At 37.1% G+C, this 15,455-nt stretch overlaps 1 protein-coding gene across 1 annotated transcript in view; it reads right to left on the bottom strand.

The window, feature by feature from the left end:
• Positions 1-6,624: 6,624 nt before the first annotated feature.
• si:ch211-136a13.1 (HHIP-like protein 1) overlaps positions 6,625-15,455 on the bottom strand; it is a 28,293-nt gene continuing 19,462 nt past the window's right edge. Inside the window, exons 6-14 of the mRNA XM_041810829.1 lie at positions 15,313-15,425; positions 14,819-14,959; positions 14,331-14,405; positions 12,086-12,212; positions 11,469-11,614; positions 10,695-10,776; positions 10,425-10,507; positions 9,896-10,291; positions 6,625-7,319 (exon numbers count right to left, since the gene is read on the bottom strand). Coding sequence (XP_041666763.1) covers positions 6,625-7,319; positions 9,896-10,291; positions 10,425-10,507; positions 10,695-10,776; positions 11,469-11,614; positions 12,086-12,212; positions 14,331-14,405; positions 14,819-14,959; positions 15,313-15,425 — 1,858 coding nt within the window. The remainder of the gene's footprint in view (positions 7,320-9,895; positions 10,292-10,424; positions 10,508-10,694; positions 10,777-11,468; positions 11,615-12,085; positions 12,213-14,330; positions 14,406-14,818; positions 14,960-15,312; positions 15,426-15,455) is intronic.

The raw sequence follows: 15,455 nt of genomic DNA, 5'->3' as shown, positions 1-15,455 counted from the left end.
ACCCAGCCCAGTGATAAAAGAGAAGAACAGACCATGATTAACACAGGAACAAAGAGACAGAGTGAGCGAAGGAGGGCTAAATTAGGAACACAAGTCAAGACACCAGAGGGAAGTGTTTGTGTGTCTCTGCGATTGTGTGTGCTTGCTTAGGTTGGTGTACCATGTAAACGCTAATGTTTTTGTATGCGTGCATCTTTACAAAAACCATTGTGGAACCAAAGGCTGCTTAATTCAGTATATCTGGTTCAGTCCTCCCACTCTTTTCTCCCCCTTGTTTTTCTTTCTGCCTTGAGATTGAATGAACTCAGAGCTCCCTCAAACATTTTTAACCAATTCAAAATTAAACTCCATTTGAAAACTGCAGTTTGTTTGGCATAGTCTGGGAATCTGTTGTTTCACGTTAACGTTTTCACTATCAATAACATTTGTTTCCATGCAAATTCATTATATCAAGCAAATGTAAGGGCTGTATAACATGGCATTTATTTGGCAGGAGTTTTCTACAGATCAATGGTAAAGTGAATTAAATCTGTTCTTCTGATCCAGTTCATGGTGTTTATTTTCTCAGTCAGATGTTGATCTTTTAGATGTCAGTAATGCCAGTTCACACAGTCATTTACAGCATAATCTCTGCTTTTCTGTCTCTTTGCTCTGACATGGAGTATTATGTGTCTTCTGTATAAATGCATTGAATTTCAGTCAGTATGGTTGTAAACATAGGATTCTGCATGAACACTTTGATTACAAAGCTGAGGACATCCGAATTTATAACCAGAGGATCATTTCTTTAACAGTATACTGAGATTTCTCATAAACATGCCCAAATTGTTAAAATGATTGCGCATGATTGCAGACACAGACATACACGTGTGTTACATCCATAAATCCAGGTCAGCAGCAGCTGCTAGAAATTTCACAGGGTTATAGCTCTAACTGGTGGTTATATTTGGGACTGCAGGATGTTCTGTGACAAAATGATTTTTCTAATGTAGCTAACAGATATTCCCAACTTCTTATTATGTTTTAATTATTGTATTCCCCTTTCATTTAGTTTTTCTACCATTTTTAAAAATATTTTATTCCTGTAATTGTGTAAGCACATCATTTTTCTCTCTCCCTGTGTAAGCACATAGAGTTGTGCATGAAATGTGATATATCAGTGCTTCTCAAAGTATGAACAGGGGCGTACTGGTGGGCCCCAGAGGTACTGTAGGAGAGCCGTAATTCTTAAAAAGAACCCAAAGGCTCATCTCGCTCTTGCCAAAAAATAGTGTTGTACGCAAGACCACACTATCTGAGACCAAGACTTGCCCAACAAGTTGACAAGGTTGAACAGTTAAAGAGCATTCTCTCTTTAATTTTAGTTTTCTTTTTAATAAATTTGAAGATAGAAACAAGGGGTCTTCAACTCTTTAAAAGAACAACATGCAAAAATCTGAAATCTTAACAAAGTTGTTCAACTTTTTGTAAAAAATAAATCCTTGTATGTATTTTAAAGCCACTGACAAGTCTGGAATTATTTTATTCATCTGGAAATGAGATGTTATCTAGATTTGTCAGGGGACTGAAGCCTAAAGTAAGTGTTCAGAGGTATTTCTGACAAGAAATAAGATGGATTGATGTCCAAGTTTTTGCGGGTGTAGCTATTTGTGCTTCTCCTTATTTTCACACTAATGAAGTCAAAGAATAGCAGATCATTGCTGGTCCAGACCGGTCTTGTTGGAAAATCCTGAGTCCAGCCAGTCTGAGACCAAGAAAAATACTTGAGTCCAAGACAAGACCAAGGCATTCAAAATGTGGTCTTGAGACTGGTCTCAAGACCAAGATCATTCTCAAGTACTACAACACTACAAAAAAAACATCTTGATCATCCTCAAGACTTGACCTGTGCCATGACCTTAAACAGGTCTTTCATGCTTGAAAACTTCCCAGTGTGGCTGAATTAAAACAATTCTGCAAAGGGGAGTGGGCCAAAATTCCTCCAAAGTGATGTGAAAGATTCATAACCAGTTATCCCATATGCTTATTTTACATAGGGCCAGGTAGCTTTGGATGGGTTTTCCCCTTAAAAATAAAATAACAATTTTAAAACTTCATTTTGTATTGACTTGGGTTGTCCTTGTCGAATGTTAAAATCTTTTGTAGATCTGAAACACTGAAGTGAAAAATATGCAAAAAAAAAAAAAAAAAGAAGTCAGTATAGGGGCAAATCCTTTTTAATGGTACTGTACATCTGCACAGTTTTGCTCATAGCAATGGCAATTCAGACTGTTTAGAGACCCTAATCATTTGGCTCAGCTTAGTCATCAGAGCAAGTCTCTTAGCATCAAAAGGCTTTGCTTTGGTCCCTTGTATTTATTTATTTTGCTTTTTATGTCTATACAACAAGGTCAGATTTGGAAAAATGGGATTCAGTGTCTGTTGTTCAACAGCACAACAACACTGTTCTTTAATTTTTGTGACGATTTGAGTTGTCCTCTCAATATTACTAGTACCCTACAAGGTTTATTAACTAAATTCATTGTTTCCTTTATAAAACATCTTTATGTAAAAATGGGCAACAAAAGCTGTTAAGGAGACACTGCTAGCATCCTAGCTTATGGCTAATTGACCTCCATTCATTTGTATTGGCAGCAGCTTTTTCTGCATAGCGTACATAGACACCAACCTGAAGAAAATTATATATGAGCTGTTGTCTGGACAAGAGGTGGACAAGTGTGAATTCTGATTGCTGTTCTGATTGGTTGTCACTGAAGATGTACTTTTGCCCATATAGCAGAGACACACATACTAAGTACAATCAACCCGGTAGCCGATGGCCCTAAATGTATGTTTAATGCAAGATGTTAAACTACCCCTCGGTGGTATTATAGTGGATTCTATTTATGTATGTGAACAAATTGAGGTTTATTACATTGCTATGTTGTCTAGTTTTATCTGAGGTTTAACCCTGAGGATATGTTTAGTACATTGTTTGAACTCTGTTGAAATTTTAGATGCTGTAAGTTCTAAATGAAAAGATAAAATTTTGAATCAAGCCTTTCCTCGTTTTCAATGATATCATTTATATTAAACTGTGCATTGTGCTCTGTACATGGTTGTGTGAGTCTGGGTGTACATATGATGCTAAAAATCAACATGTCTTATGTTGAACTATGTTATCAGTCAGCTTGCTAGGTTGGACAGTTATCATCTTGGCAAATATTCCCTGTCTGGTTTGTGCTGACACATTACAAAACACTGCAAACAGCTGTGAACAGGTAGTTAAATGTGAGCACAATCAGGTTGTCTAACGTCTGCTGTCAGTAACCAAACAAAATATGCAAACTTGTCACTTTAGAGATACAATTTAATGCCATATTGCCTATTAAAGTTCTTGATAAGTGTGTTTTGTGTATTTAAATGATAAATGTCAATTTAAGTTGACAAATTATTTTGGGATCCCAGTGTGTGACACATTGTTTTAATCAGCCATCATTTTCTCTTTGTGGTACCTTTAATCAATAGAAATCTGTGAAATCTAGTTTATAAATTCTTCATGGAGTAATAACGTTGCACCATCCTGTACAGTAGATGGCAGCATCCTCTTTATATGTGATACAATAATCACACTGATGTCCTGCACCAATCCTAGAGATTAGTACAATGTCTGCAATCTGACTGAAAACGAACAAAAGTTTGTTTTCATGAAGCTACAGCACTTGTAATTGTAGAAAGTGTTTCTTGAAAAATGAAAATCAGAGGAAATATGCAAACAGATAAAGGCTTTATGTACAGCAACATTTATCAGTGGATACAATACTGCATTTTAACTGCAATAACTTAATGTTGACATATTTGACTTGAAAATCTATAGGAGCTATTAAAGACAACAAGCACTGTGCCGACTTATTCTTTCCCTGACTTCCTTAAATTTATTTAGCTCAATCAGATTAACTCTCACACTAAATACTGTATATAAAGATATGCATTCAAACATACTAACAAAATCACCTACAGTCATGATGTTCACACAAACATGCATAACCCTGACGTTCATTCATTCATGTCAGTCTGACTGAGCAATGTGTTACACCTTGTTAGGTTTATTGTTGTGTAATGAACTGTAAGGCATACCCACGTCATTTTTATGCAGCACGTCTGATAAATGCATTCATAGCTTGCATTTATTTTTCCATTTTTCCACGAGTATGAAATCTCGTTTTGTGTATTCTGTGTTTATTTGGTGCAAAAAGATGTACTGCAGATCTAAACAGACCTAAAACATCCCCTCCAGAGTGAATGATGATTATTTAGATTTTTTTTTTTTCTTCTGTGTCTCTCCACACAGCCATCTGAACAAATATTGGATCCAGATTAAGAAGTGGATGTTTTCCAACTGTACTTTTATGATGACTGAATTCTGCACATGGAACAATAAAGAGGATTAGAGGAATTGAGGCAGGCCAAAAGTTTATTGAGCCCAAAAAGTCCTCTGTGTATCATTTTCATCACATGTGATATATTATTAACAAATTGCAAGGGTGGCTTCCACATGGCTTCCATGGACTGTAATAACTGTAACTCTGCAGTACTTTAAACAATATATGTCTTTTTTTCTCTTGTCTAAACACTACAATCATTAGACAACAGTTCAATTTGACCCATTGACCCCCAAACCAATCTAGTTTAACATGTCATGTTGTTGCTGAATACTTTAAATGCCTAGAAGATTTGTTCTCCAAATAGAGAATTACAGAGTTGAATACTGCCCTTTAAGTCTCTCTCTCCTATGTCCATTTGTGTGCTGTTTAGATGAGCAATTCTGAGTAGGCTCATACTTTTGCACCTTGTTGTAGGATTTCCTGTTTAAATTTTGTCTCAATATGAGAAAAGTAAGATCTAAATTGCCTGATTTTGTAAATCGCAGTAAAACCAGTGACATCTCCAGTGATGAATTGTTTCAGCTTCAGAATAAAGAGTTTGAATCTACTTGCTCTCCATCACAACAGCAAACATAGAAAAGACAAGACAAAGAATAACAAACGGAGTCATTTGCAGTGAGGCTTTATACATTTTGCAAGCACTCTGTGCCCTTAAATCTCCATATGTAACACTGATAACATATTTTTTTACATTCATTGTATCGAATGCCCAGCATTTTTTTTTCAAACATTAGGTTGTCTTTAAACTTAAAATGACATTCAGTAAACAATTTAAAATGCAACTTAAAAAATCTACTTTAGAAAGCAAACCTGCTGATATTCCTATGATGCAATAGAAAAATAGAAATATATACTGTCTTTCTCAACAGGTAATGTTTTTTCTTTGGACCTTGAAATTAGTAGAACAAAACAGCCAGAACAAGTTTCTAGAAGATTCACTCAGTCCATGTTGACTGTCAGTCAGCTGTTGCTATCTAAACTGCTGCATGAACACACTATGGAGACAGCTGAATGCGTTTTGTTCTGTCAAACAAAAGTAAGACAATGCACATTGATCCGTGTTTCCTTGTGATAAATTCCTGCAAGGTGCAGCAGCTTCAAGGAAACATTCCTATGTTGTCTGATAGACAAAGGCTTTTACAGAGGAGTTTGCCAGTTCCTTCATGACTTCACAGGCTTTTCCTGTGATTGCAACAGCCTATAAGCCAGCTTTAATAAAAATTAAATGCAAGTAATAAAGTTTTTAGTCCTTTTCTCCTGTAAAACAAGTTACATGTCCAATGTAAGTGACTGGGGCAAAGGCTGCAATAAAGCTTGCTATTGGCTGAGCAGGTAGCTTGTCCTCTGCCACGTCAGTTTGAGGATATCTAGATACAAGTTTTTTTTAATGTTTTTTAGGTTTGTCTTGAATCTTTGATGCTTGAACATCTCCTGAAGTCACTCACTTTCACTTTCAATTCAATTCACTTTCTTCTTAAACCACAACAATTATAACATTTAGTTAACAAGTCCTTTCAGGAAGTTGCCATGTTGCAATCATGCAAATTAAACCAATGCATGCTTCATACTAGAGGCTGAAGTTTCATTCAGGTTTTACTCATCTCATTTGGTGTCTGTTGTCCTATAGTCAAGGCAAGCCATGGCAAGGCAATTTTATACAGCACCAACATAGCAATTCAAAGTGCCTTGTCATGGCTTGCCTTGACTACAGGACAACAGACACCTAATGAGATGAGTAAAACCTGAATGAAACTTCAGCCTTTGCCAGACTTTGTTAAACTAAACATATTTCTAATAAATTGGAAATACAATGTATCAGCAAATTATGGCATTTTCTTTCTGAGATAAATGGAGTCTCAGATGAATGGTCTGTGAGAGTGTAGGTCAGAGATGTACAGTCTGCAGCCAGACCCCTCTCTAGGGACTTAAATATGAAAGTATTTGCTAAACATGGACATTCATTAGCACAAGCAATGGGAGAGCCAAAAACAGAAACATGTAAAAAAGGAAAATGAGATAAAATACACTTGATGTTTGGCAAACTGGCATCACCAATGATAATGCTTTGAAAAATATATTCTCTTTAATAACCTCCAAACCTTCCACAAAAATGTCTTCCTATGCTCTCTTTTCATTTAGTCCTTTCTTGAATTATCCTGCTGTCCTTTGCTTTCTATAGTTCTATTTTTCACCTCTCTTGTTAACCGCAGATCACCCCTACATCCTCCCCATGTGTGCAGTTGTGCTTCCCAACTGTTGACCTCTTGCAATCTAGCAGCGATTCCTCACCGCCTTCACACTCCACATCGTCCAACAGAATCCTGACCCTCCTGTCAGCCTCCCCCAGAGCAGCCCTCTTCATCACTGCCAGTGCAGTCGTAAAGCCAAGCTGTCTGCACACCACAGTACCAGCTTTGCTGTTGAAAAGGTCGTCACAGACTGTCCCCCACTCTCCACGGATGAAGATCTCGACTCTGCCTCGATCTGATAAACCCTCAGCGCTCACCAGTCGCACAGAGCCAGCTCGTAGCTTTCTTCCTCTCCCTCTTCTGTAACCGCGACCTCTGTCTCTCTGTCGAGGCCTTTTAAATACCTGGTTATCCTTGCCAGTGGCTTTCAGCTTCTCTCCAAGCCTTAGCCTGTCCTCCTGAGACTTAAGCAGTGTCATGTTGAGTGGTGGTCTCTGGGGTTTGAGGCTTGACATTGTGGGTTTTGGGTTCCAGTATGGCAGCCGTGGTGTGGCAGGAGGAGTGGGTTGTAGTGTGGTTAAAGGTATGGAGGTGGTACTTTGAAGGTATTGTAGGGGGTTCCCATGTCTCCTCGTTGGAGGCGTGGTGAGGATCTGTGTTTTAGCAATCTTTGCGAAGGCTGCAGTCATGATGGTTGTGCGATAACCTGAGGGAGAGACAGAATCACCCTCTTTATTTGAATATATGTTGCTTCATAATGTGTCTAAAATATAGATTTTACTCCTTAGATATAATTGTTGAAATCGATCACTTTACTAGCAAGCATTCAGGACTAGCATTCAGGATGAAGATTTATACCACTGCTATATCTTTAGTGTATGATCAGCACTATGTTAGCTTAACACAGCACAAACACAGTGAACAGGTGAAAAGGCTAGCTTTAGTTGTTCAAAAAGTAACAAAATCCACCCACCAGCATACAGTTAGACACTAAAAAGCCAAAGTCTTGAAGTGTCCATAAATTAGTCAACCTTGGTAAAACAACAAACAAACAAATGAGTGTTTTTTCCCTGCTTACAGGATTTGATTTTTTTCTGTGGACAGTGCCAGGCTAGTCTTTATGCTAAGCTTATGCTAACTGTGTTAACATACTCTAATCATATTAACTAGCTTATTGTTGTTGCGTGATATGTCAGAGACAGCTTAAAGAGTAGCAACACTCAAAAAATGAGATAGAGCAAATTTGTGCACTTCCTAAAATGGCAGAGCTCTTGAACTAGTAGTTAATACATGTTTTCTAACCACTAAAGAACTCTGATTTTGCTCCCTATAGATCAAACATGCTTCGATAGTCTTACAAACAAGCAGAGGAAAGACATAAACACAGAGACACAAAGATGAAGGTCCAAACTGGAGCTGATGCAGAACAATTTATTTAAATAAATAACACCAAAGTGCCTAATTTAAATCAAAGTAGTGCAAATACCCCACATAAAGAAGCACCATTTACCCTGCTATAGAATCCTGTAGCAGCCAAAGAAGAACACAAATGCAGGCAGCATTTTTTTTTCAATAGACAACACTTCAGCAATCTTACTGTACCTGAGTTTGATTCAAGCTTTGCAAAAAGATCATCTTGATTATTTACATAAATCTAACAGGTAACCTTCTTTATTTGCCTTCTATCAGTGATCAGCAAAGAAGCTAAAGTAGAGACACTGAAAGGCTACAGTAAAGATATCTCATAACTTAACCACAGTTGACTGGAACAGTACAATCTATGTGTGATTTTAATTTGTAAAATTAACTTTTGTTTTGCAGAGCTGTTACAAATAAAGTGCAAAGACAGTTTTTTTTTTTTTTTAACTGTTTGGTCTTTTCAGCTGTTAAAAGGCCAGTTCAAACTACATGATTATTTTTTGTCTTTGACATGGCATCATGTAAAACTATGCAACGAAAATCTTGTCCCATATTGGCTGACAGCCTGGCTGGACAACAAGTGTGATCCTGACCACTCATCATATGCTGTTGTCACCACTGTCTCTGCGACTTTGTGTGAGTTCACAGGTTGCCAGGGAGGCGGGTCAAAGAGTGTCAACTCATCTTTTCCAGTGCTCAGAAAAGAAGGAAGCAACCAAAAGGGAAAAAAATATGGATTTGATTTTGGATACCAATTATGGACTCATCATGATGTAGATAGAGGAGGACAATATGGACTATCTACCCTTCAGTTAGGACAGTTAGGTGTGGATGTAACATCAGAGTTTCCCTTGGGATTAATAAACTCTGTCTGACTTCAGATCAGGGTTTCAAACTAGACAATGATGCAAGCAAAATTCGGACATGCTAGTTTTGTCAAGTCATGGTCCTGGACACAGTGTTGATTATGTCACACTAAAAGGGTGTTGTCATTCCTGATGCTCATACTCAGCCCTGATGTTTGACGATAAGCTACGGCGATGCAGTGGGGCCACAATCTGGCTGAATTCATGTAGCCTGAGCCAGGTTTAAATCACACAGTTCATGGGAAGCAGCATCTTTCAACATGCTGGTGCTCCACCACTTTGTCTCACACTGCCCCCAGAGAATTTTAAACACAATTATATATTTGAAATGATTGGTTTTTATGCTTTATGGTGATCTTGTTTGATTTTTAGCTAATAAAGAGGAATCAGTGATAATTTAAGTCTGTTCAACAACAAGCTCAAATTTTTAATCATTTCTTACTATGTTCCCTGTGCAAAAAAGAAGTGTGTTAAAACATAAGTGCTTGGTATTTCTGCAGTTACATACAGGGGAAAGAAGTTTAAAAAGTTTCCACTTTTATGTTCCTCCCTCATGTAGTCCAAATGTCCATGTTTACTGAAAACTCACATTGATTTAGCTGCCAAACAATTTAAATTATTTGATTATTTATGGTGTTATTTCTGTGTTCATATTGAGTAATAAGACTGTGTTTATCTGATATTTAAGGCTTGAATGACACCTGCACTAATTCAGTGGTACTTTAGTTAGATTTTCTTTTTCTTTGTTTTTGTTTTGTTTAAAGCAAAGTGGTTCTGAAAGCTAACTTTTAGCATGTTAAACTATAAAGCAAAAATAAAAAGCAGAAGAAGAAACCAGGTTTGATGCTGGTGGCTTCTCCCCGCACAAAAGTGCGCCCAGGTTTGGTGGGTTTGATGGACTGAGTAAAAGTGGACATAATGGTTATGTACATAGTTGACTGAGTGTTTTGGTAGTGGGTGGTGCTGGCTGGGTAAACAGGTGCACCAGTGGGCCTACCAGTGGGTGTAGTTCTGGCGGGGGTTGTTGCCATGGCCCTCTGGACAGTTGTTGGTACAGCTGTTGGATTAATTGTAGTTGCTGAAGTTGTTTGTATTGTTGTTGCTTTAATAGTTGGTATTGTTGTTGCTGGTGGTGTTTTTCTGGTTGTTGGTTTTCTTGTTGTCTGTATTGTTGTTTTTCTTGTTTCTGCTGTTGGTGCTGATGTTGGTGGGGGTTTTCTTGTTGTTGCTGCTGCTGTTGTTGTTGGTGGCAGTGATGTTTTTTGTGTTGTTTTTCTTGTTGGCATTGGCACTTTTATAACTTTAAAGGATGTTGATTTTCTCTTTGGCGCTTTTGTTGTTGTGGTTGGTTTGGGTACAGGTGTGGTTGTTGGTTTCTTGTTGATTACATATTCTGCAAAAAAGAAAAGGAAGAAATAAGACAGTTTGTTAAACTGAACAGAGGATGCTCTGTGAATATTTGGTCAGAAGTGGATGGCTATAACTGAAACCCCCTACTGAGAGAATCACTTTAGGATTTGTCTTACCTTCTTTTGGGTAGAAGTGAATGAGTTTCCCTTTAATTTTGACAGGTGCTGGCTTGATGTTGCACTTTCCTGGTGGTGCTCGCCTTCATGGTTGTGATTATTAAAAAGAACATAATACATTATCTTTTTCAAGGATCTATAACATCTTGAAAAACATTTTCCTCTAGTATCATCTATTCTAGTCTTACTAAAGCTGAATGAGTGAATTGGTAGAAAAAAATAAAAAGATCGGTCAGACATGTGCATGATATTCTTGACTGAGTGAGTTACCTTGAAGGGTCCACTATCTTATAGATGAATCCTGCTCTGGCTGTGGCACTTGGGTTTCCAGTTGCTAAGAAGTAAAGTTCACCTATAAAGATGGGTAGAAAAAGAAAGGAGATTGAAGCAGGCAGCAGTATTTCTAGAGTAAAGACAAAGAAAGACACTGATTGTCATGGATAAAATGAGGAAAAGAGTTTTGCCAAGTCAAAGAGGGAACAAAAGACGTCAGAGGCCATTATTTAAAACTATGGATGGGAGAGGGGGTAAAAAGTACAGAGTTGAGGCCGAAATAAAGCAAAACAGGAAAGGAGAGAGAGCACACATAACAAGTTACAAAAGGTGTTTATAAAGAGACAGGATTCACTTGAACTTTTCAACTTAAATCTGCTCCAAGAGACTTTCAGAGAGATGGAAGAGATTATTTAAGGCCAGAGCAGCATGTGTGCAACACTCTCCCTGTTAAATCAGCAGTCCCTTTAATTCGGACCAGATTTATGGTCAAACATAAATCTGTCGTCAGTCCTGTAAATTCCTTTGAAATGGAAACAGTTAAACAGTAATTTTAAACTACCAACTAGTTCACAAGAATAAAACACATCAACAGAGCATTTATCCCAAATTACTTTTACTTTTAATAATCATATTTCATGCAAAAGTATGCTGACCATTCATCTTATGTTTTACTTTAAAGACTATAGTACCTTTGTGGGGGATTTGCTGATGGTTATTTCTTGCTTGAATCAAATCTATAAAAGCATATCATTAATATAAAGTTGTTACCTGCTTCATCTTCAGCAAAAGAGATGATATATTTATAGTGGCTGTTGATGAGTTTGGGGAACCTGCAGGTCTGGTCTCTTCCCATGCAGATCTCATTGTACTGCCATTCACCTGTGGTTAAATTCTCCTTGAGAGACATTAGACGCCTGGACAGAAACAGCAGCACATACAGTACACTCACGTGATTGATCTATGCCTGGGAATACTTTCACTTACATGCATTCTAACTATAATACAGTTCTGTAATTATTATTTCATAGCTATAATGAACACTGCAATGTAATTTGTCACATTCCTTCATTTAAAGTTTTACTCCAGTCACAATAACTGTAGAGCAATTATCTAACCCTGGAATGGTACCAAAATAGCATATCCTTTCCTATTTGTTTATTTTCAACCATCAGAAGAGAAAGTACACTAGCATAAACCAAATGAGGACACATGAAACTATCCTACAAATTTCATCTTTATACATAACTTTCTTTTGAGCCTGTACTCCTAACTCTTTATGTGAAGGGTTTTATGTGATTATTCTAATCATCACAAAGACTGGACCCTACATCTGCAGTGATGGGCAAGAGTTTGGTTAAATTATTTGTTGAAACAGAAACACATACCCACTCATAAAATCCCCAAAGATGTAGAGTCCATTGAGGTTGGGCATCTGACAGCCTCTGTATATGTATCCTCCTGTCACTGATTTGCCCAGCTTGTGTGGGTAGGCAAAGATGGGCAAGATGTCATCTAAACATATAAGAAATTACATTAGCCAAAAGTCATTGATGTGGGGACATAATGTCCTCTAAAGACACAGAGTGAGGAATAAGACAGCTGCATAAGAAATTTATATGAAAGCATGGATCTGACCATAAAACAAACAATCAAATATACATATTAAAAACAATTATTTATCGGTTAAAGTCTTTCACAACCTTTACCACTAATAGACTTATATTAAAGCTATTCATTGGCTGCAGATAAAGATGCACGTCTCCACCTCCTCAAATGGTACAAATGTGAAACCAAAATATCTTGTGCAATAGGTGCTGAGAAATGGCTCATGTGGAGCAGAAGTCTTATTGATAGCTTCCTCTTCTGCAAACTAAAACTTGCCATCTGTAGATTCTTGTTCAGTTTGAAGAAACACTTGTGGTTTCAGCAAATGTGATTACGGTAGTACCCTTCTAAAATGTACTAAGACCCCAAAATTAGGGCTTTAGCACTTCTGGTTCCATTGTAAAAAACATTTTTTAATCCAGAATATATCCAGAAGCAGTACACTTGTGAACTTTGAAGCATTTTCATGTTTTACAAAAGGCAGTTTCTAACAAGTGGCTAACTAGGACTGTAAAATTTTTTGGGTACATTACAGGCCAAACATTAAACTCATCTGCTAGAAAAACAATGTTAGATTCACAATTTACACAGCCATGACCACTAACTTGATCAGGTTACACAAAGAACAAAGACTTTTTAGAGGTGAGTGCCAGTATCTTAGTGGTGATATTGAAGTCTGTTAGTCGCTTTGTAGTTTCTCTATAGCATAACATTTATACAACACTGGGCTTATTTTGAACAACAACACAAAAACTTGTGGAAAAACCCCAAAAACTGTGTGTGAACAGCGCCTGTGTGCTAGTAACTTGGTTGGCCAACAAAGATACAGTTCCTATACAAAAAGCATTCACCCCTATGGCTGTTTTACCCTGATATTGACATTATCAATCAAGCTTGATCAATATAATTTGGCATTTTTGACCAAAAGAATACAACAAAAAAATCTTTAAAGTCAAAGTGAAAACAGATTTCTACAAAGTAATGTCAATTAAACAAAACTATGTAATTCAACAGAGGTCCAACCACTGGTTCTAGTAGTCTCACAATTGGTGAAATTGGGATCGTCAAATCCCAGACCCAAATATTGAGAAATTTGTGGCTTAAATTGAAAAGGGCAGTTCACAATTGATCCCCACGCAAACTGAGTGGTTTTGCAGAGAAGAATGGAGTACAACTGCAGAAGCCTGATTCAGACCTATCTATACAGACTCAGTGCTGTGATTTTAGCCAAAGGTGACTCAACTAAATACTGAGTTGAAGGGGTTGAATATTCATGTGGTTTTCATTTAACATAACATAGTTTTATTAAATTGACATTATTTTGAAGATATCTGTTTCACTTTGACATTAAAGAGGTCAGTTTTTTCAAAAAATAAAGAGTAGAACATCCAAGAATACTTTTCGTAGGCAGTGTAGTTCAGCATGATGAGGACTAACTATAGTTTGAAAAAACATGTTTAAAGAAGAACTGACATGATGTGCATTTTCATTTTAAAGTTAGATCCCTGGTCAATCTGTTAACATAAAGGAGGGTGAGTTAATGAGTAGGGTATGCACCAAACCTTTGCCTTCAACTGTGAAGAGCCATCATGTCACTCATCATAGCAAACAGTAACTGAATTACTGAACTCTTCTTCTAACTGCCGGTCTTAGTGGGGAAAGTGAAAAATATATCATCTTATCATGTTTATTACCTCTGCCAAGGAGGTTATGTGATTGGCAGGGTTTGTTAGTTTGTTTCTTTGTTAGTAACATAACTCAAAAAGTTATGGACGGATTTTGATGACATTTTCAGGAAATGTCAGAAATGGCATCAGGAAGAACTGATTAGATTTTGGGAGTGATCCAGATCACTGTCTGGTTTCAGGAATTTTTTTAAAGGATTTTTCACTATTGGGAGATAGGGCTAATGGTGGAGGTCTGTGCTCTCCGAGTGCTTAACTAGTCTTTATCTGTAATGTACTTTAACTAAGCCGATGGACTTTAAGTGAAAAAAAAAAAAAACTGCAGAGATTGTGTCCTCACCTAGTGAAGAGTTTTGACATAGTTTGCGGTCGTAGCAGCTGAAGCCTTCTTTGGCTCTCCATCCATAGTTACCGCCTACAAACATGAACAGAAAAAATCAACTTCTCAGAGAAAGTAGTACAATTCACAATTGACAGAAAATGCTGTAAACAAACTGAATCAGCAGAATAATACTCAGGAAACAAACACACACGTGGAATTTGCACCACCAGCTTTAATTAGATGTTTATTTCATGTCTTTTTGGGGATAACCAGATGCCTTTTAACTTAATTGTAAAGGGGAAAACCGAGATTAAACCATAGTGTGTGACTCAGTGCCTGTGTGGTCTTTACTGTGTATGACATGAGGCTAAGACGACAATAACAGCTCATTTCAAACAACTTTGTTTGGATTTTTGAAAAAAATCTCAGTTTGATTATTTAACAATATATAATTCATGCCAAGAAGTAAATTATTAATTATGTAAGTCAAACTCAAATCCTCCTACCTTTATATATGATGTCTACTTCTTCGTATTTATTCTGGCCTACGTCACCACAGAGCATCCTGCCTCGGCCCTGGTCTGTCACAGGGTCACCACGGTCAATGGAGCAGCGCCACATGTTGCGAACTCCATAGGCATAAATCTCTGCAAAGAATGGAGGGAAGACAATTACATCCTGACAGAGCACGTGCTTCACTGTATACAGAAACCAAAACCATATTTCTGGAATCAATGCACAACATTTGTGTGCATAGTCTCTGCAGAAATAGAGGATTGTCCTACTGCAGTAGTTTGTGAGGTTTTACTTTTTAAAATGTAAAACGTAGTCCACATTAATACTTACAAGAGTGTAATTAATGCTAAATATCGATATAAATATAATATATATATATATATATATATATATATATATATATATATATATATATATATATATATATATATAAATAAATATTACAAAACTAAAACATATGTTTGACAATGATAGAAAATTTTACCTGGTTTGCTGTCCTTCTCCTCCACAAATGGGTTGTCTGGGGGAATACTGTACGGGGCACTAAGATCATTGTCTTCAACATCAATACGTAGCACCTTGCCAAGCAGCGTTGATCTATTCACCAGGGAAAAAGGAGAGACAGAT

Source organism: Cheilinus undulatus, linkage group 2 (genome assembly GCF_018320785.1).
Source record: "Cheilinus undulatus linkage group 2, ASM1832078v1, whole genome shotgun sequence".
Taxonomy (NCBI): domain Eukaryota; kingdom Metazoa; phylum Chordata; class Actinopteri; order Labriformes; family Labridae; genus Cheilinus; species Cheilinus undulatus.
This window is presented reverse-complemented; position numbering and strand designations above follow the sequence as displayed.